The sequence below is a fragment of the Trachemys scripta genome, chromosome 14 (assembly GCF_013100865.1).
Source record: "Trachemys scripta elegans isolate TJP31775 chromosome 14, CAS_Tse_1.0, whole genome shotgun sequence".
Taxonomy (NCBI): Eukaryota; Metazoa; Chordata; order Testudines; family Emydidae; genus Trachemys; species Trachemys scripta.
In genome coordinates, this window is record NC_048311.1 from 34,122,405 (window position 1) to 34,142,622 (window position 20,218).

At 55.9% G+C, this 20,218-nt stretch overlaps 1 protein-coding gene across 1 annotated transcript in view; it reads left to right on the plus strand.

Moving 5' to 3' along the window:
* The window catches only part of TIMP2 (TIMP metallopeptidase inhibitor 2), a 24,354-nt gene extending 6,910 nt beyond the window's left edge, over nt 1-17,444 (plus strand). Inside the window, exons 2-5 of the mRNA XM_034789769.1 lie at nt 10,438-10,538; nt 10,825-10,933; nt 12,577-12,701; nt 14,679-17,444. Coding sequence (XP_034645660.1) covers nt 10,438-10,538; nt 10,825-10,933; nt 12,577-12,701; nt 14,679-14,876 — 533 coding nt within the window. The 3' untranslated portion in view covers nt 14,877-17,444. The remainder of the gene's footprint in view (nt 1-10,437; nt 10,539-10,824; nt 10,934-12,576; nt 12,702-14,678) is intronic.
* Nucleotides 17,445-20,218: the final 2,774 nt, after the last annotated feature.

Genomic DNA, 20,218 nt, shown 5'->3' on the forward strand with positions numbered 1-20,218 from the left:
CACTGCACTGTGTAGCACTGCACGGCCCGGCCACACCATGCCATGCTGGGCTGTGCAGTGCCATGCCATGCTGGGCTGGGCCGGGCTGTGCAGCGCTACACCGTGCCAGGCTGTGCCACACCATACCATGCTGGGCCGGGCCGTGCAGTGCTACACAGTGCAGTGCCATGCTGGGCCGGGCTGTGCGGTGCCACACCATGCCATGCTGGGCCGGGCTGTGTGGTGCCTCGCCATACTGTGGTGGGCCGGGCTGTGTGGTGCTACACCGTGCCATGCGGTGCCACGCCATACCGTGCTGGGCCGGGCCGTGCAGTGTCACGCCATACCGTGCTGGGCTGTGCCATGCCGGGCTGTGCGGTGCTACACCGGGCCAGGCTGTGCGGTGCCCCTTGGGAAGCTCACTTGTTCTGCTGCTTTGACTCAGCAAGTCAATGACTTGTAATTCGGTTCGTTCTTGACTTCAGTAGCTGAGGGTTGTGGGGCGAACTCCAGTGTGCGCCCAGGGGATCTCCATGCAGGCCAGCTTTGCCGATGGATCTGTGCCTGTTGCACATCCCTGACTGCAGGCAAGATTTGTGTAAGTGGGGACTCCTGCTGCCGTGGTAACGGCCTGGGCAGATGACCTGTTACCCATCTAATCCCTCACCTGGGGGTGGAAATTAACCCTTAAAGCGAGGGCCCCAGGCAGACAGCGTTGCACAGTCCCTGCAGGGAGCTCTGCTTGGCTGCTCTGGGGGTGGAACCAGCCCCATGATTCTGGAGTTGGATGTTGGAGAAGCAGCAGTCAGACAAGCAGCCGTTTGCCAGGAGCCACGTTGTCCAGCCATGGGGCTGCCCTGGAGATAGCTGCACTCTGCAGAGTAACGCCGTGTGGGGCACTGGCTTGGGCTACCCTGCCACTCAGGTCAGTGTGACTAAGCCACCCCCCACCCCCACCCCCCCGGCGACGTAAGTTACACCGACCTGAGTGCCAGTGTGCACCGCACTGTGTCCTGCTGATATCCCTACGGCTGCTCCTTGGCACCGGATTAATTAAGCCGGCGGATGGGAAAACTCTCTCCTGTCGGCTTAGAGCGATTCTGTAGCCAGGGATCAGCGGAGACCCATCCTCACACCAGCTGGCTGCATGTGGAGAGTGGGCCCCTCCCTGCACGACGCTCCCTTCCCCCAGGTGGGGCTGCTCCAAGGCGTCTGGGCCAGAGCTGTCCGATTCCCGTGCTGCTGCCTCTGGTCCCCGGTGCCGGGAGGGGGAGTCGGGGGGTGGGGGGCTGGAAGCTCAGCCCCAGCAGAGCGCTCCCTTCATGGGGCCCCAGGCTCCAATTAAGCAGCAGATTTGGAGCGTGCAGTGTTTTGGTGTGAAGCATTCATGCTCTCCGGGGCCTTGCCATGGTAACCAGCGGGGACACAGGACCTACCAGCTGAGCGCCTGGGAAGTGGCGTTCAGGTGGGGGAGACACAGCACCGCAGGGTGGGGGAGACACAGCACCGCAGGGTGGGGGAGTTTCTCGCTCTTGGCCAGTACCTGGTGATCAGCCCCTGGCTCTTGAATGCAATTGGGCCCAGCCGCCTGTTTCCGGTCCGGCTGCACCCTAGTTTGGTGTCAGGAGGGCAGGGCTGCCCTGGCCAAGGGGGACTGGAACAACTTCTACAGTGGGGGGCTGAGAGCCATTGAACCAAACTAACCCTGCATATGACGGGAACACTTCGAGTCAGGGGGTGCAGCAGCAGCACCCCTAGTTCAGCACCTCTGGCCTGGGGGTTACAGGTGAGAGGCAGCCTGAAGGCAAGGGAGAGTCCGGAGAGGACAGGGTGTCCAGAGACCGCTCCGAGCAGGGCTGGGCTGGGCTGCCCCGAAGGAGGGAGTGGCGAGGGCCCTGCTGAGCAGTGAGTCAGGGCAGGCTGGTGAGAGCAGGAGGCAGCAGGTCAGTTGTGGGGTGTCACCCACAAACATGCCCAGGCCAGAGCGGGCTGAAGGCTGAGAGCTGCAGAGGGAGATACCTGCTGGCTCATTGGGGGCGCAGAGGGCTGAAGGCTGGGGAATGATGGACGGGTGAGTGTGCTGATGTCTCTGGGCGAGAGCTAGGACCAGACCTGAGAATGAAACGGGTGGAGGGGCCGGGTGAGCTGTGGTGGAGTGGCCGGGGCCCCGCCGGGGAGTCCCAGTCTGGGTGTAGCAATAGAGGCTGGGGCCGTACTGGGGGTGTGGATGGACTGTTGGTGTGAGCTGGGGAATTCTGGGTGGTGAGGCTGGGTTATGATCTACATGCACAGGCCTTTTATTATAATAAACGAACCCTGCAAGGGCTACTAATGCTCGGAAAGCTTGCCTGGATTTACTGGGGACTCGGAGGGAAATTGAGGCAGGGTTGCTTGCAGGGCCACCCTGAGGCCATGTTGGGTTGTGTGGGTGGTGATCACCCTGTTACATGGTGGTGTGGGCCATGGGGGGCTGTTGGGGGGCCCATGGCGTTGGTACCTCAGAAATGGCCGGAATGACAGGGTGCGCTAACACGGGTGCAGCGGCTGAGTAGCACCGTGCCCCTCAGCGCTCTGTTGGGAGACACTGGCCAACGTCCGCGAGGAGTGATTGGGAGTCAGGACTCCTGGGTCCTGTTACTGGCTCTATACTGAGTTTGGGCAGGTCTTTGAGCCTCAGTTTCCCTACCTGTGAAATGGGATCAGTGTTAGCTGTTGTGCTTTGGGATGCTGACTATTGTTATCCTACAGGAGCGCAGAGCTCTGCTCCCCGCTCTCTTTGAGGCCTTGGGAAAGTCCCTCAGGGTCTGTCTGCACTGCAATGAGACACCGGTGGCTGGCCCGTGCCAGCTGACTTGGGCTAAGGGGCAGTTTAACTGCAGTGTCTCAGCTTGTGCCTGTAGAATGGAGCCAATGGGACAGGCCTCCCCCTGGAAAGGGGAGGGAGGGTGGGAGTACTTGCTTCTAGGTGCTGTTACTTGGGTCTTCCTTTCCTCTGAAGACCTGGAGTATCCCAGTGTGGGATTCCCGCATACAGGGCGGGACCTGGAAGGGAGCCTCTCTCGTAGCAGGGGGACAAGTGGGCTTGGCAGTGCAGTGCCACCCAGCTAGCAGAGGGACACGGCGAGCCAGGAATCGCCCTGGCCCAGGTTACAGATCACAGCAGAGACGATTCAGACTCTGGGTGCGCTGCATCAGTCTCCTGCCGCTTGGCTGGCTTCCCCTCCTTCCTAGCCCTGTTTTCAGGCCCTAGCGCCGGGCAGGAAGTTTCCATTGAAAAGCACACAGACGTTCCTGTTCTGCTGGGGGTTTGTTTCAGATGTGGCTATCGGTTAAACCCATTCCCACAAACCCCGTGTGGTGCCAGTGCTACTGCTTTAATTCAAACCACCCAGAACAGCAAAGGCTCTTCCAGGTTGTTCTCTTCTCCCTCTAGGCTAGAGGGTTGGTCCGGGGCTTACTTATTTTGAGGGAGCCCCTGTTATCTAGGTGCCAAGGACTGACTGTAGCGGTGCCCAGATAAAGCACTTGTGCCCCCATGACCTCGCCTCTCATCCAGCTCTGTGCCCCAGAACCAACATGCATCATCTCCTCTGTGTGTTGGCCTGGGAACTGGCTAGCTCAGGCCTGACGGTGGACTGTGATGCTTCTCCCCCGAGATCCCTGGTACAGATCCAGCCCAGGGCAGTCGTGATGGAAAGTTACCACTCGCTGCTGGCTGCTCGGCTCCCCCTGAACGCCCCCAGTGTCAAAAACACACGGGTTTAGGGAAGTTTGCTGGGCAAAGCTAGACTGATAATTCTGGAGTGTGTGTGTTCACACACAGGTATTGCACACACCTGGCACAGCCTTCTGCCTTGGCAGAGTCTTGCTGGGTCAGCTGCCACGAGGTCAGTTTGGTTATCAGAAGCAGTGGGGGGGAGGGGGAAGGGTCCACATCCCAGTGCCTCCAAGAGCCGGTGGGGAAATCTGTGGGGAGGGAGATGGGCTGTAATGGGGAGAGCTGCACCCATCTCTCTCTCTCTCTCTCTCTCTCTCTCTCTTTGCATGGAGGCTGCTGCAGGGGCAGCTACAGGGAAAGTGCTTGAAAGCTGCCCAGAATACACTTGTCCGGCTCCCGGAGGCCCTGTTAGCAGGACAGGGGCGGCGTTTGGCTGGCTAGCGATTCAGACAGCGCAGGAGATGGCAGTGTGGGGATGAGAAGTGTGTGTTTGCTGGTGTCCTGTGTGCAATCCTGGGCCCCCCCCCCACTGCTTTGGGGCAGGTTTGGGGGACTCTTAGATTCATCCTGGATGGAGTGAGGGGCTGTGAGCTCAGGAGTAACAGCCAATTGCTATATGGCATCAGGGAACTTCCATAGTACAATCCTATTGGTTAAAATGTGTAAGGTGACGTGCTCCCCTCGCCCAGCATTATAACAGTCTCTCGGTCCCATCCATTGGCTTGTGTCGCTGACATGCAGCCATACCCCACTTGTTGCCATGGTGTCAGAGAGCCCCAGACAGGCCCCCCCTATTAACATCTCACCCAGCTGGGTAGCCACCTGGCAGTGCGTCAGGCCCCTGCCCAGGGGTGCAGACATGTCCCTGGATGTGCAGCGCTCGCTGCCATGCAGCTAATGAGGTGTGAGTTGGGATCCTAGGCAGCCACAGTTTGCCAGGCCACCGCTGGCATCTTTCCCAGGGTGGGGGTGTTTTTTCTCCAGGGTACTGGGGTCTGTGTCCCTTTCCCTTGCCTGGGGAGGGTACCTTGTCCTTCCCGGGGAGCCAATATGGGGCCATCGTCGCTCACCCCCGGCCTTCGCCAGCTCTCTTGCGACGTTAGCCTGAGTTGGAGCGTAGCTGGGATTTCCATTGAAGCTCTAGCTCCTGGAGTCAGGGAAGCGGTGGGGAACTCGGCTTGCGTTGGGAATCCCCAGTATGTTTGCAGCCCCCTGACTGCAGAGGTGCCTGAAACCGTGACTTGAACAGCTCACGCAGCAGAAATGGCAAATACAAAGGGTTTCTTAGCATTAAAATCTCCTGACTTTGTGGGTCTGACTCACGGTCTGAGTGCTCGGAGCTGCCTCCCGTTGAGGGGCTGGGAGGGACCTCGTGCTGTGCCCTGGGCAGGCCTGGATTTCCCTGGGCTGACTCTCTCCCTCTCCTTCCCACACCGCCCTCCCCTCTGGCTCCTGGCTTTCAGCGTGGAGCTTGGCTGGGCTCTTGGCCGGGAAGTGCAGAGCCGTCTGCTCCACAAAGCCGCACTGTTCAGAACAAATCTGCCTAGATAGGGCTGCATTTTTGTCAAGTGATTCATCAGCACGTGAATGGAAAAGGCCAGAGCCCACTGAACCAGGAGCTGTTTTCCCGCCCACAGCCACTAAGCCAATGTCCCTTCCCGCCCTCCCAGGCCAAAGGCAGGACCCACGGCAGCAGCTGCTCTGTTTGCTACCCTACCCGAAGCGAAGCTGGACTGGCTTGTCCTCCCTGCTCTGCTCCCTGGGGCAGCTGGGGGTCCAGGCAGGAGCTGGCCAGCAGCTCCCGGGGACACCTCTATTTCAGAGCCATCCCCACGAGCCCCTTGATGTGACTTGGGGGTGCCAAGAGGGCAGGACGATCGGTGGGGGCACGGAGTGGCAGTAGGGCAAACAGCCAGCATAGGCCTTGGGCCCCTACACCAGCACTTCCTGTCCCAGCCAGCTCGGAGTCGTGAGCAGCTCCAGGGGTGAACCCCTCACTCCTTGGGTATCAGGTGGCGGCTGTGCAGGGAGCACTGGGCATGGCTGCTGATCACTGCATTGGGCATGGCCTGGATGCGTCTGTCTGGTAACTAGGACTACGCCGCCCACCCCATCAGCTGCTCCCAGCCCCAGTGCTGCAGGGTCAAGAGCGGGTCAGGGAGGTGTCATGTTGGGGAAAGAGCAAACAGCAGACAGGAGGGACCTAGACCAATGCTGCTCTCCCTGCCAAGGGCCCGACTGCATGGCTTGCGTCCTGAGGCTGGGGGAGTCCAGGCCCAGGGTTTGGGTGGGGACGATCTCTGCTGGGAGCTGAGCTGACAGGCTCTCAGCACAGCCCTGGGTGTGTAGGGCACCTCTCTGGCCCATCACTGGGGTAGCAGAGTGCCTCTCTATGTGACCAGACATGCCAGAGACCCTGGCTGGGCCAAGCCGTTCCCTGGAGAGCCCCGCTGGCTGCGTGAGGAGAGGCCTGGGTTAGTGCTAGATGTGAGGAGAGGCCTGGCTTCGCTGGCTGCCCACGCCAGCCGCCCCATAGACGGCAGCTGTCCAGCGCAGGCCTGGGGCAGGTAATGGCGTGACAGCCCAGCAGTGCAGGAAGGGAACTTCTCCATGGGGCCAAGCCCTGCTGTCTTGTTGCAGGCGCTGATCCTGAAAGGTTTTGGTCATGATGGCACTACCTGGCGTGGGATTTGTGCTGGCTGAGAGCCTGAGGCTGGCTCCTTGGGGATGGGGTTCCAGGAATTGTTCTGCAGCAGTGGAGGGGAGCTGAGTCCACGCCTGCCCTTCAGGGCTGGTCAGAGGCCCGACCCGTGCTCAGCAGAGGCACAGGGAGCTGGAGTCAGAGTACGTGGAGGGGAGCTGGGCTTGGCGTCCGCACTGGGGTGGGAGGCAGAGCCAGTATCTGTGCTGGGCGTGGAGGGAGCACTGGGCCTCGTCTGCACTAGGACTTGAGGGGAACGTTAACCCGTGTTCTGATAGCCCAGTGTGGACGAGGCCCTGGCTGTTAGCATGGGCTAGGCTGGTGGAGGCAAAGCCCGAGGGAGCCTGGGCTGTAACCCAACCCTTTGGGTGCCTGTGAAAGGCTGCACTGCCCCACACCAGCTGCTGGTGGCCCCCTCAGGGCTCAGGCCTACCTCCAGGGCTGTCACAGAACAGTGGGGCTTTGAGGGGGTCGTACAGGGATGCTTGGGACACACTACGAATGCTTGGGAGTGTTTTGATTGGTGTCGGCTCACCTGCAATAACGGTCGGTTAACTCGAGTTCTCAACAGGCCACAAATGCTGCTAGACAAACCCTCAAACTAGTGATCTCTGCAGGGACTGGGGTGTCCCGTGCCAATACTCTCCGGTGGCCTGTTCGCTCTCACGCTTGCAGTGCAGAGGCGTGCTGCTCCGGGCCGTGGGGGCGTGTCTGCACCGCGCGCTGCCCTTGCCTGGGGCTGCTGGAGCCAGCTGGATTCCGGTCTGCCCTGTGCGTTACCAAAAGACTGGTCAGCTCAGTGTCTGAGGCAGAGGGGCCGTGGTTGGCTGGCGGAGCCCGGCTAGCATGGCAGTCCTGCAGCCCGGTTCTCTTGCTGCATGGGAGTCCCCTGGATCCTGCCCCAGGGAGATGAGCTCCTGCCCTGTGCGTGGTTCTGGCATCATCAGCTGGGAGCAGGGGTGGGGGAGATAACTAGAGCCGTGGGGCTTCATGATCACTGGATCACATCCCCCTGGACAAGCAGAATGGACCAGGTTTAACCCCTGCCCCTCCGCTGCGCTCTGCCCCCGCCTGCTCTGTATGTTCCCCTCCCCCAGGCCCTGCCCTGCACTGTTGGCAACTGGCATTAGCCTAAATCCAGGCTTGGAACCTGAACCTGCAAACGTCTCGCCCGGACAGTGGGGCAGCCGTGCTGCCAGGGGAGCTGTGCTCGTGGCAAGTTCTGGGGAGGGGATACTGCAGGAAGTGACTCTAGGCAGCAGTGGGAAGTCTGGCTCCTGAACCTGCCTTTGGGAAGGAAGTGGCCCTGCCCCCTACCAGCCCTGTCCCTCCAAACTGGCCCTGCCTCAGTTTGCCCCTCTCTGTCCTGCATGGAGGGCACTGCCCACTTTTCACTCTGCAGTGAGAACAAGTTGTTAGGCCTTGGCCGGTGCCCTCTGCCTTGCAATGGAAGCTGCGCTGTCTCCCCGCTCTGTAGGACAAGTCTCTCCGGTGCAGATCATCAGGCTGGGGTGGAGGTGGATGCCAGCAGTGGAGAGCCAGGGAAGGATGGGCTCCTCAGTGCAGGCCTCGCTGTGTACGTAGGGGAGTGGCATCACCGCAGGAAAGTTGCCAGCTCTGGGGTGGAGCCCTCACCCTATCAGTTGTACCCACACATGGGCCCTTGTTCCTGCCACTCACTCGTGTTGCAAAGCGATGAGTCTGCATTGGGAGGAGGGGCACAAGGATGTGGAGCAGCTGATGCCATAGGGAACTGGGAGAGGCAGCGGGTCCAGGACCCAGGGTTGGAGCCTGCAGGTCTGTGGGGTTTGGCCAGGCCCATTCCCTTTGTGCTGCCGGCTGCTGCGCTCACCCTGACAGACCCACCTACCTGGCTGTTTTTCCAGAGCCCCAGCCCTTGTTTCCCATGAGCCCTGCTGTGACTAGAGGGGTTGTTTATCCAGGCATCTTGGGGAGGAAGTGACATCATGTGGTTCGCTCTGCTTTCGGCCTGGAGGGAGGATGCGGTTCCTCGTGGCCGCCCAGCATTCCAGCAGCCAACATCTGGCAGGAGGCTCCTCCGCCAGCGCGTCCCCTTGATCTCAAACACAGATGCTGGTTTGAGCGGCTGCTAGAGGAAGCAGAACTAACAGCTCAGTGGCAAGGCCGGGCTGTGCAGTTCGGACGGGCTCAGTCCAGAGCGGGGCTCTCTGTTCACCCCAGGGCTGCTGCTCCCCACGCCACGTACCGCCTCTGCTGGCCTCGTGGTGTTCCCCTCCCTTCTCCCCGTCCTTCCTCCTAGCTATTTCCTCGGTCTCCGTGCAAGGGCCGCGGGATGCCGGGCCGTACATGCCGCTTGACGGCGAGGAGCTGTGTGCCTGTAACATGATGCAGCAGCTGATCGAGTCCAATGTTTTAGGGAATGGTCTGGGCACCACTGGGCAGAACCTCATGGATTTTTGTGGGAAATTGGTGAACTAGAAGAAAAACTGAGGACCTCTGTCTTTTCCCTTTGTCCCCCTCTCCTCCCTCCTGTCTCCAGCCTGCTCTCCTCTCTCCTCCTCCTCCCCTGCCGCTCCTGGTGCTTTTCTCAGCGCTCCGCATTTCCCCCAGTGCTGCTTTTCCAGCTAGTCTGATGCTGCTTATTCAGCTCTTTGCCCAGGGTCTAAAGCCAGGCAGAGCTGGAGAGCAAGGAGGCCGCGATCAGAGCAGCGTCTACTCCGCTGTGTGCGGGAGTCTCTGGAGAAGCAGCAGCCCGTGCTGAGGAGTCCCCGGGAGCTGCTGTTGCTCTGGGCTGCGTGACTGTTTTCCCCCTGCTGTGTGGAGTCTTAACACCGGCTTTCGTATTTAATATACGGCCTTGGAAAGGAAAAGAAAAATGCGGAGTTCTCCAGCCTGCAGTTTGCAGGCTCGGCTGAGGTTGCCAGCAGACCGAAGCTCCTTGTTGTGAAGGACTCCCCCCCCCCCCCCCCCAACTTTCCCCCGTGGGGCCTGACCTGTGCAGGAATCTGTGCCCACCTGAGTGTCGCTCCTCACAGCCCCATTTGCAGGATTGGGGCCTTACAGCTGCGCACACACGGGAAGCAGCTGTGTATAAGGGTGAGCCTTGGCATGCCATGACGGTCCCGTGGCACATGCCCCGCCTGCACTTTTCACACGCTCCTCTCTTTGTAACTCCAGACCATTTCTCCCCAGGCTGTCCCTGGTGCTAACGGCTTCTTGCCTCCAGACCAGACTTCAGGCATTCTGCGGAGGCTGTTGTCAAAGGACAGTTAGAAGGGGCTGCAGTGAAAGACTCGCTCACCCAGAGCTCAGGCACTGCACAGAGGATTTCAGTTGTTAGCAGCCCTCTGGTAGCACAAGCTGGGTGCTAGGTGCTGCACAAACAGGACGAGCTGATCCCTGCCTGGGAGCTATGGGCAGAGACCAAACCCTCCAGGAGACCAGCTTGGCGAGGCTGAGGGGTGGGACTGGCCTTGCATTGGAGCCTGTTTTGCTGCCCTATAATAGACACCTAAGGGGTCGGTTTCCTTTACTGCACTGTAAAGTCATTGAATTCCCATGTGCTGGCTCCACACCAGCAGGGCCTTTAACACTCCCCATTGTCTGCCCGGGGGTTAGTCTGCAGCCCTGTCTGGCTAGCAGGCCTGTTGGGAAGGGGTGGGGTGGAGACCCTGCCAGGGAAGCCAGCGGCACTAGAAACACACCAGCAATAACTGCTGGAACCCAGCATCCGCTAGCACCGATCTGATTCCACTGTGGACAACAAACTAACCAGAGGGAGAGGCCAGTTCTAACTCGGCCAACCCAGTCCACGGCTAATGGCTGTGGAGGGGGAGCAGGGAGCCTTACATCAGCATCATCGCACCAGAAACCATCCTGGCCAACGCTGCACTGTAAAAACACAGGCGGTAACTGCTCAGAGCGCTGCCCCTCGGTGCAGCTCCCCTCGGCACCGCTGTCTGGGGACGGGCAGGCTGAAACAGAGCCAGTGGGGCTGGGGAACGGAGGCTGTTCCTGGGTCTCCCCCACTAACGCCCATCCTGTCTGTTTGTTGCAGTGATCAGAGCAAAGGCTGTCTCCGGAAAAGAGGTGGATTCTGGGAATGATGTTTATGGGAATCCGATCAAACGGATTCAGTACGAGATCAAGCAGATAAAGGTAAAGACCCCAGCCTGGGGGAGTCTGGCTCTGGGGGAGCAGGTGGGAAGAGGGTGTTGGAGCATGTTGAGGAATGGGAACAGGGTCAGGGGGTCCCCATAGCAAACCCACCCTCGAATCTGCGGGGGCTGCAAGTGCTGAGCTCCCCCCGCTGTGACCTGTCAGTACCACCCAGCACTGTGAGAGCTCAGCTTCCTCCCCCCCTTGCCATGCACGTGCTCCCGCAGCGTGTGGGGCCGAGCAGTGCCGCCTGTCTGACCCCGCTCTCTCTCTCTCTTCCTGCTAGATGTTTAAAGGACCTGACAAGGACATAGAGTTAATTTACACAGCTCCCTCCTCGGCTGTGTGCGGGGTGTCGCTGGACACCGGCGGGAAGAAGGAATATCTCATTGCAGGTAGGACATGCATTGCCGGAGGAGCTGGCTCCGGGGCTCAAACCGAAGCAGGACACTGGGGCATCTCAAAGGCTCTCTTGAGCTGAGTCATTGGGGGCAGGAGGCAGGCGAAGGGATGTGGACCCATGTAGGGAGGCTTTCTGGAGCTGTGGAATTGCTCAGGGGAAGGTCACAAAACTGAGATCCTGCTCCGGCCAAGGGGCTCGCTCTCTCCTGTGGCCATGGGACCTCGGGAGAGGTCCAGATCACAGCACTGCTGTAGGGTTCCCCTCTGCCCTCCCCGGCCCCTGCGCTGGACCCCCAGAGCCCTTAGTGCCGTTCTGATCCTGGCCAGAACTGGGGCAGTGAGCACCGCACACATGGTGCTCCCATGCTGGCCACAGGGCCAGGGCCCTGCCCGGGACACTTCTCATTCAAACCCTCTGCCCCATCCCATGCAGGGTCCCTGATCATCTGGGCCCCTTCTGGCACCATCTAGTGGCTCCTAGGGAAATAACAGCCAATAAAGCCGGTAGCGTTTCTTGACCAGTGTGCAGGCTGGTGCCTAGCCCAGGCTGGCCTGGGGGCAATGATCACATTCAGAGCACAGGGCCGGCCACCAGGAGCACTCATCCCAGCTTGGACGTTGGCTGCTGCTCCCTGGGGCCTGTCGGCCTTGGTTTCCCTGTCTGTGCAATGGGGAGAGTGCTCCTGTCCTGCCGAGCCCATAGGAGCATTTGAAGCTGCAGCTCTCAGTCCCAGCGGCAGGAGCATGGGAGTCTCCCTCTGTGTCCGGCACTTGCCCAATGGCACTAGTGGAGAAGGGCACCGTGCCCCTGGCGCCAGAGAAGTCTGGCTGCAGTAACATGCCTTCACCCAGGCGTTTCTCCTGGGCTCTCTGAGCTCTGCGGGATCCATCTCTTGGTCCATTCTCCTGGCCACTCCACTCCCTGCTGGCCCCAGTGTCTGGTGCTGCAGGAGTGTCTGCTTCTAGGTATGACGTCCGTCTCCGCCTCTCCCCAGATGGGGGCTGTCAGTGTCCCCCTCCGTAGCCTCTTGCTCGTCCTGGGATACGCTCGCTCAGAACATGGGCCCTAGAGTGGCACCAATCAACAAGCCCTAAATATAAAGTCCTCCCGATCCATGTAGACGGCAGGGAAGGCCCTGAGGCTAGAGGCTGGACTGCCTGGCCAGGACTCTGGACAGCCCCCTTGGCTTTATCCCCTCTGCATTGCTGCCTGCTGAGTGGCCCCTTGGCGTGTGACCTCACAAGCATTGTGATCTCTCCAGCGGGGATGGCCACCTTTCCAGAGGCGCCCAGCTCCTCTTTCCCTTTGGCGCCTCCTGGAAAACCCGGCCCGAGCAAGTAGCTGGGGCGTGGGCCAGGGCAGCTTCCTCCTGGCTTGGTTCGCTGAGCAGAACCGAGCGGACAGGAGGTGCTGATTCGAGGCAGGAGAGCTGACCCCGCTCTGAGCAGTCGGTAGGAGCTCTGGCCAAGGGCTAACCAATGAACTCCCTTCCCAGCACACTCTGCCTCCGGGAAAGCCCCACGGGGGGCTTGCTGGCAGCTCAGTGGGGTGGGTGAGTTAGCATCACATGGCTTGCTGCACAGGTACTCTGGAGAGACCCTAGAAAGACTAAAGCGCTGTGTGACCTTTCCTCAGGCAAGTCCGAAGGCAACGGCAAGATGCACATCACACTGTGCGACTTCATCGTCCCTTGGGACTCCCTGAGTGCCACTCAGAAGAAGAGTCTGAACCAGCGGTACCAGATGGGCTGTGAGTGCAAGGTATGCAGAGTGGGAGCCTGCCTGCCCGGAGCCTGCCATTGCTTGTGGTGCGCTGAGGTTTCTGGGGCTGTCGGAAGGCTTGGGGTCGGGTGACCTTGGCTGGATACGGTGCTGCGACTCAGGAAAGCACGTGCTGAAGTGAACGGCAGAGATACCTTCCTGAGTCGAGGCCTGGGTTTGCATCTGAAGAGGGATCAGTGCATTGCTGGGGTAAGAGTCTTAAGGGCGGTGCAAAGCCAGTGATTTTGTCTGGAATGGCCAAGGAGGGGTACTGCTAGCAAGGGTGCGAGGCATCCCAGAGAGGCAGAGAGTGGGCTGTCTAGGAGTGACGGTCACCTGGCCTCCTGTTGTTCTCCTATTGCAGTACTGCCCACAGGCCCCTACTCAGGATTGGGCCCTCCAAAGCCACCTAGGGAGATACTGTCCCTGCCTTGAAAAGTTTACTACATAACTGGGGCTGTTTCCAGGCCCTCATCCCCAAGGGATCTAAGCATCCCATGTACCCTCACAACACCCTGCTAGAGATTTCGGGTAGTTGAGCAGAAGTGAGTTGCTGAAGGTCACTAGGGAGTCTCTGGTGAAGGTGGGGTCAGACCCCAGTTTTGGGGAATCCCGGAGCTGTTCCCCACTCTCCTCCGCTCTTTGTTCTTTTCCTCGTCTCTCTGCATCCCCTCTGCTCAGAATGCTGCCCTCTGCGCCCTGGGCAAGCTGGACTCTCCACGGCCAGGCTCTCCACGGCCAGGCTTCTCCCACGCACCCATCCTCGCCCCAGCCCCCAATCTCCTGCTGTCTGTAACTTGGCTGGAGGAGTGTATTTGCATGGATCGGTTGCAGTCAGATGTGGAGTATTTGTCTAAAGGGTGTGATCTAAGCCCACCTTGCATCGTACGGGGTGGAGATGAACCGCTGGCCTCCGACATGCCAACGTCAGGATGGTTTGCAGAGCTAGACTGTCCTGATTCCTCTGTTCGAGAGACTTCGCTCTGCATGTAGCTGTGTCCAGGCAAAGAGCCACGTTTGGCTTCAGCACTGGGAAATTCACCTTCAATCCGAGAGACCCAATTCTGCCTCTTAAAAGGAGCCGTGTGTCCAGTGGCTGGAACAAAGGGCCTGGACCATCTCCAGCCCAGATCCCAGACAGGCCCCTGCCTCACTTAGGGGACCCTGAGAAACTTGCTCGGACTTTCCTGTGGCTTAGTCGCCATCCCTGGAGGTTTTGGGTAAAAGCAGAGATGCTCCTGAAAAGGAACGACCCATTCTATTCATTTTTTTTGGCTAATAGGGGTCGGGTCGGGGGGGCAGGAGCGATGGCTTTGGGACTCGGGGAGGCAGCGGGGGAGTGGTACAAGGGAGGGAAGATTTCCCCCTGGGGTGGGCCCTCTCCCAGGCACGGTGGTACCCCCGCCGCACTCCTCCACAGGCCCTGCCAGACTGGCAAAACCTTCTCAGTGTAAGGAGAGCTAAGCCCTGGAACAGGCTCCGAGCGGCTGTGGAACCCCCTCACTGGAGGTTGTCTAACCTGTTCTTGGGGAACCTCCTGCCAAGGGTTGGGTGAGGTGCTTGGTGTTCAGCAGGATTCATCCCCGTTTGACTCCCGTGGAACTGCCCCGGGACTGAACAGCCGTTCACAGATGCTTGGAGACACAGGCTCAGCCCTGCCAGGACGAGCTTGTGGGCTAGGTGGACGAGGGATGCAGTGGGAACAAGTGACGGTTGGGGACAGATAAGACCATGGCCTTAGAGCCATCCCTTTCTCCTCGTGTGCTTGGAGGGGGAGTAGGGGCTCGAGAGTGGGCGGGAAAGGGAGGGGCTTGAAGGGGAAGAGGGATATCTGCCCCCTCTTTTAACCCCGGAACTCTAGCGAGTTGCTTTCCTTGGCTCTGCATCTCTCTCCTTCCCCCAGCCCAGATGGACCTGCTGTGCCTCTTCCATCTCTCCCCCAGGCAGGGTTCAGCAATGGTCTCTGTTCTCCTGCAGATCTCCCGCTGCCCCTCCATTCCGTGCTTCGTCTCCTCGTCGGACGAATGTCTCTGGACAGACTGGGTGACGGAGAAGAACATCAACGGGCGACAGGCTAAGCATTATGCCTGCATCAAGAGGAGTGACGGCTCCTGCGCGTGGTACCGTGGCGTAGCCCCACCCAAGCAAGAGTTTCTCGACATCGAGGACCCCTAAGCTGAATAGCTGCATTCCAGTACCCAATAGAAAGGCCTGCAAGAAATTAGACTGGTCCACCTCTGACATCACTTCCTGGAAACAGCATGAAAATACAGTATCCCAAGTGGGTCCCAATCGGGTGATTAAATGCCACGTGCTTCCAAAGTGGGGTGAGGGGCCACACCATTGTATTTAGTTCCCAGCAGTGCTTTCCCGTTCCTTCCTTTCACAGATGCAGAGGGGCATGGGATGGCTTCATACTGGTCAGGGGAGAATCCTGAACCAGACGGACTTTGATCCATGAGATCCCAGTGCTGTTCTGGAGGAAACCAGACTGCTCGAGGGTCGATGTCTCATTCTGTGTAGCAGGCCTACCAGGTTCCCTCACCTGGGGCTGGAGTGTCCCTTGCTTTGGGTAGTTCCTGCCCCTCGATCCCCCAGCACATTGGCGTCTCTTTTCAAACAGCTTTCTCCACTGCCAGAGAGAGACCAGCATTCCCCAAATCTCCTTTGTAAGCCCTCTAGTCCTACTGCTCCCCTGGTCACACGCACCCCCACCTCTTGGGCTAGAAGGGAGAGTCAGCGAAAGGTAGCACTGGCTGAGAGTCCCCCTTGGACTGCAGGCGCCAGGAAAGGATTCGGCTCTAGCGAAGTCTCCTTAGCCTTTGTCAAGTAAGATAAAGGCCCTTTGCACTGACAGTGTCCCTGTGATCCCCAGCATCAGCAGAAGCATCTTTTGAGGGGGACCGGAGGGTCCCCTTCTCACTCATTTGCAAGCACTGTTGTTGTTTCATGCTTCCCTCCAAGTCAGTGGGTGCTGAGGTTGGACCCCTGGGGTGGCGCATGCGTGAGACCCCTGCAGGCTTCGGTTCTGCGCCTTCATCCTGGCAGTCTAGTAAAGAAAGCAAATCCCCTGGTGGGTATGTGTATGCCTTGCTGTGGTGTAGCTGCCGGATCTGTGTCCTAGTGCATGCTTGTGCCGTCCACATAGTGCTAATGCCAAGTTCCAGGTTAGGGGAAGGGTTTGGTTACTGTTTAGCCTGTAGGATTATGCAGACAGCAGAGGTATTATTGTGAATTCATTGCTCAGTAGGACAATGAACTGAGAGTGCTCTAGCCCCACAGACAGTGGCATGCTGACAATGACCCATAGCCGCTTCCCTTGCCGAGAGCCTTTATTCCCAGCAAGTTGTGTGAATCCAGGAGCTGGCGATCAGAGGCGAGGCTTATTCCAAGTGTTCTGCCGAGAAACACAGCGCGCTGAGAGAGACGCCACAGGACGAGGTATTTTTATACCCACTGATGGCTGCTCGCAGTTGTGAGGCTCATGTCAGCGAGCTGTAATAAACGTGTACACACACGCGCGCGCGCCTCTGGCTGCTACATCCTTATGTGAAACCCGCCCAGCCACCCTCAACCCCAGTCTTCTTCCGAGCCGGTTTCCTTTTGCTGAGGCACTCGAGAGCGCTGCATAGCTAGCCCACCTGGAATGCGGCCAGCACAGACCTTGGTGAGGTGAAACATAGATATCCTGGCTAAAGCAGGTTTGGAGAGTCCTGGAATTATCCCTGCAGACCAGCTTCAGGGGCATTTTCATGCTGTGCATCGGTGTAAGATTTTAATGATGTCATATTGGACCAGTCTGGGTGACTTCAATATATAAAAATGAAGAGGGGAAAAAACTAATCAATTCAATATAAGACTCCTGTTTGCTTACTGTATGGTTATATCATATGTGACATTTACTCCTGTCTCTGCTGATGCTCTATCTTTGATTTTAATGTTTCAGTTTGTTTTGGCATCCGCTGTATCATTCCTGTGCTGTAACTTTTTAATTTCCTTGTTAGGTATTAGAACTGCACTTATTTTTTTAAACGCATTTCTGCATTGGAAGCATTCAACATGAAGCGGGAAGAGTATCAAGAAAGTCTGTGGAGGGTTGAGTCCTCCAGATTTTTCTGTTTGTTTATTTCCCTCCTCCCTCCTTCCCATCCCCCTCTTCTGCCAAGTGCACAAGTCTTCAGAAGTTGGATTTGGAGATGGGATGTACCATACATTTGCCTCTTGCTAGTTTGTCTCCAAGGCCTTGCTGAACAATATCACGGCTGTCGGCAAGCACGATAGGTGAGCCTCACACAAAATAATTGCAAAAATCTCTCTCTATATATGTCAAGTATATGAAGGATGCTTGATTGGCTTTTTTAATTTATGTCTTCTGTTCTCAGTTCCATTCTCTGCCCTTCCTTCCTAGCTCCAGTCTCCTCCTCCATGCAAGCAATTCAAAATATTTAAAAAAATAAAAAGTTTACATTATAGTTATTTTCAAATCTTTGCTTGATAAGTATTAAAAATAAGGAGTATCTAACTTGCTGCCATAATTTAAGGCTTTTGGGTGGGGTTTTTGTTTGGGTTTTTTTTTGGAGCAATATGTTTTTTGCTGGAATCTGAAGTCTGAGACCTTCTTGTGCTGGAAACACATGAAAGTTGTTGAATAATGACAAGCAGACTGTGCATGTCTCTGATGCTTTGTATAATTCATATGTGGACATTCAGTCTTTGGACAATAAACAGTATTCTAAAAAATTACATTTTCCTCTTACTGAATTCACTGCACATCTATAGTGCTGTATAAATAAGTAATAAGCATAATTCTGGACGTGAGACAGGCACACCAATCCGCTGGTGCATATGAGACAGCCTGTGGGGTGGGCGTGTAATCCACTCATCCTTGGGGGGGCATATGGCATGGACATTCCCCTCCCGCTTCCCTCAGGGCTGTAGTTCTGCTGGAAAAGTTTCTTATTACAGAAGCTGTTTCACTGCATCAGCCTTCTTCATATAGAGCAATTTTGGGAAACCGCGGCCACGGGAGAGAGCCACTGGAGAGAACGGCCCCTGTCTTGCTATTCTAATCACCATGTTTGAGAAAACCCACAGCAAATGTAAAACCATCCCTAACCCCTATGCTCAGCTCCTGCTTGCTCCAAGCATGGCTAGGGGCTGACCTGGTATAGCTGCTCCCCAAAGCAAGTAGTGCTACCCCGTTACTACTAATTGTATGGCTTTAGTCGTGGCAGAATTCAATTTTTGTTTTTATAATGTCAATGGATAAGATCAGTGTTTATTTTTAAGCTTTTCTCCCCTCCTTTCCCCCCATATTTTTATTGATTTAAATGTTCACAGTTGCAGGAAATTATGCGGGGGAGAGGGTCAGACAATAATGCCAGCAGACCAGTTTTCAACATTTCTTCATTCGTGGACCCCTAATAAATGTAAAATGGAGGCACACACCCCTTTGGAGATATGCCACAGTCTGCAGACCCCCAGGGGACTGTGGAGCACAGGTTGAAAACCACTGCAGTAGACTCAGATGCAAAACAGTTAAAGCTTCATAACCATTAAAACACATCGCATGTGAAAATATACAAAGTCAGTATCCTTAAATCAAACTCCAGTAAGTTCTCAAGCAGCATTTTTCTTAGTATGCCTATTTGAAAATTTCAAGTGTTAGCAAGTTTTTTTTTTCCCCCCATCGTTTTGTGTCTGCAGTGAAATCAACATGTACCCACACTTACTGATTAAAAAGAGACTCCTTCCAATCCTGTTTGTATGACAGCTGAGACTGGGATTCCCCCCCCCACCCCCTTGCTACAAACAGAGTAAAAGACAGTCCTGCCACAAAGGGGTTGTCTATTTAGACTACAAGACAAAGGAGGGGCAGGGAAAATAAGTGCAGAGAGATGTCAAGTCACCCAGGGTTGCTTGTCTCCCAATTTCACAATCTAACATTACTAATTTTGCTAAACATACTTTATAGAATGGGGATAAGTAACATTGGTGACCATTTTTAACCGTATTGAAGCTGGATACACTTGTGAGCAGCAGCAAATCTGTCAGCAACTCTCTTCAGAACAAGCCAACTTTGACAACTTTTTCCCTCAATAGCCTCCTAGAACTACAAGCAGAAACTTACCATGGCCATTGTGTCACAGAGCTACTTCAATTCCACGAGTTTAGTTTTGGGTTGTTCTTTCTTTAGAAAGGCTTTGAATTTAGCATGTGTAGCTGACCCAGAGAGAGAGAAGTGTACAGTGTCTCCAGGATAGTGAGAGGGGAAAAAATCAGTACGTGTTTGTTTCCTTTGCATACCTCAACAATAACTAAAGTGTCAGCCTACATCTTCCTGTAAGAGATTGCACACTATAAATCTGGGCAATACAGTTCTGTATATCAGTGCCACCCCGTGACATGTTCTTCAAGTACTGAAGGAGACTTTGCATCAAGTGAGTCAGCAGGCTGGACACCAAGAAAGCTAATATTATTTGCATGGCATTCTATTAAATATATCTCACACAACTGACACTTATTCTACTTTGCTAATTTCTTTAGTTTTGTCAACCGTTCTAGAGAAAACATTAGCCTCTTTCACTTCTTAGCTAAAGCATACAAGTACCATTGCTGACACCATGGGAATGATTTCATTCTGTATTGACGAGGGGTGTATTTTGCATTGCATGGTCCACTTTCAGTTCTTTCTTACCACATCATTGTATTTGGCTACTGGAGTCAAGTGCTCCAGGAAGTTGCTCTTGTATAGCTGCTTTCACTCTAATCTTTTCTTCAGTGAGCACTCCCCTGGCCTGCAGTGATCTCCGGATAGCTGCCCAGCTTCGATATACGTGCTGACACTAAAGCAAAATATGCTTCATCTGATACGAAATGTTTAATGTCCGATTCTTCTATGATACAATCTTCTTTGTCAGTATCGAAGGTGCGAGTTCAGCAGTAATTCGGGCAGACCACTCTCCTACTGACTTTTCCAAAATGAGGCCTATTTCTGAAGTTGCAGGTAGGTCTAGTTGAACTTCAGAAAGAACAGGAGTACTTGTGGCACCTTAGAGACTAACAAATTTATTAGAGCATAAGCTTTCGTGGACTATAGTCTCTAAGGTGCCACAAGTACTCCTGTTGTTTTTGCGGATACAGACTAACACGGCTGCTACTCTGAAACTTGAACTTCAGAGTACTTGTTTATCTTTTTGATGCATTTTGTTGGCTGAAAAGTTCTGAAATTGTCCATGATTGTTTGCTTGACATTTTAAAACGGGGTTTGTTTGTTTTGTTAAGCTACTTGTATTCAAAAATGGGGAAAGGGGGGCTCACAGGCAGGCCTGGCCCCTCTTGCAGGCTACTGTTTTGAACAAATTGGAGAGGATGTGGACAAATTGGAGAGAGTCCAGCGGAAGGCAACTAAAATAATTGGGTGCTGGGGCACATGACTTCCAAGGAGAGGCTGAGGGAAATGGGCTTATTTAGTCTGCAGAAGAGAAGTGTGAAGGGGGATTTAATAGCAGCCTTCA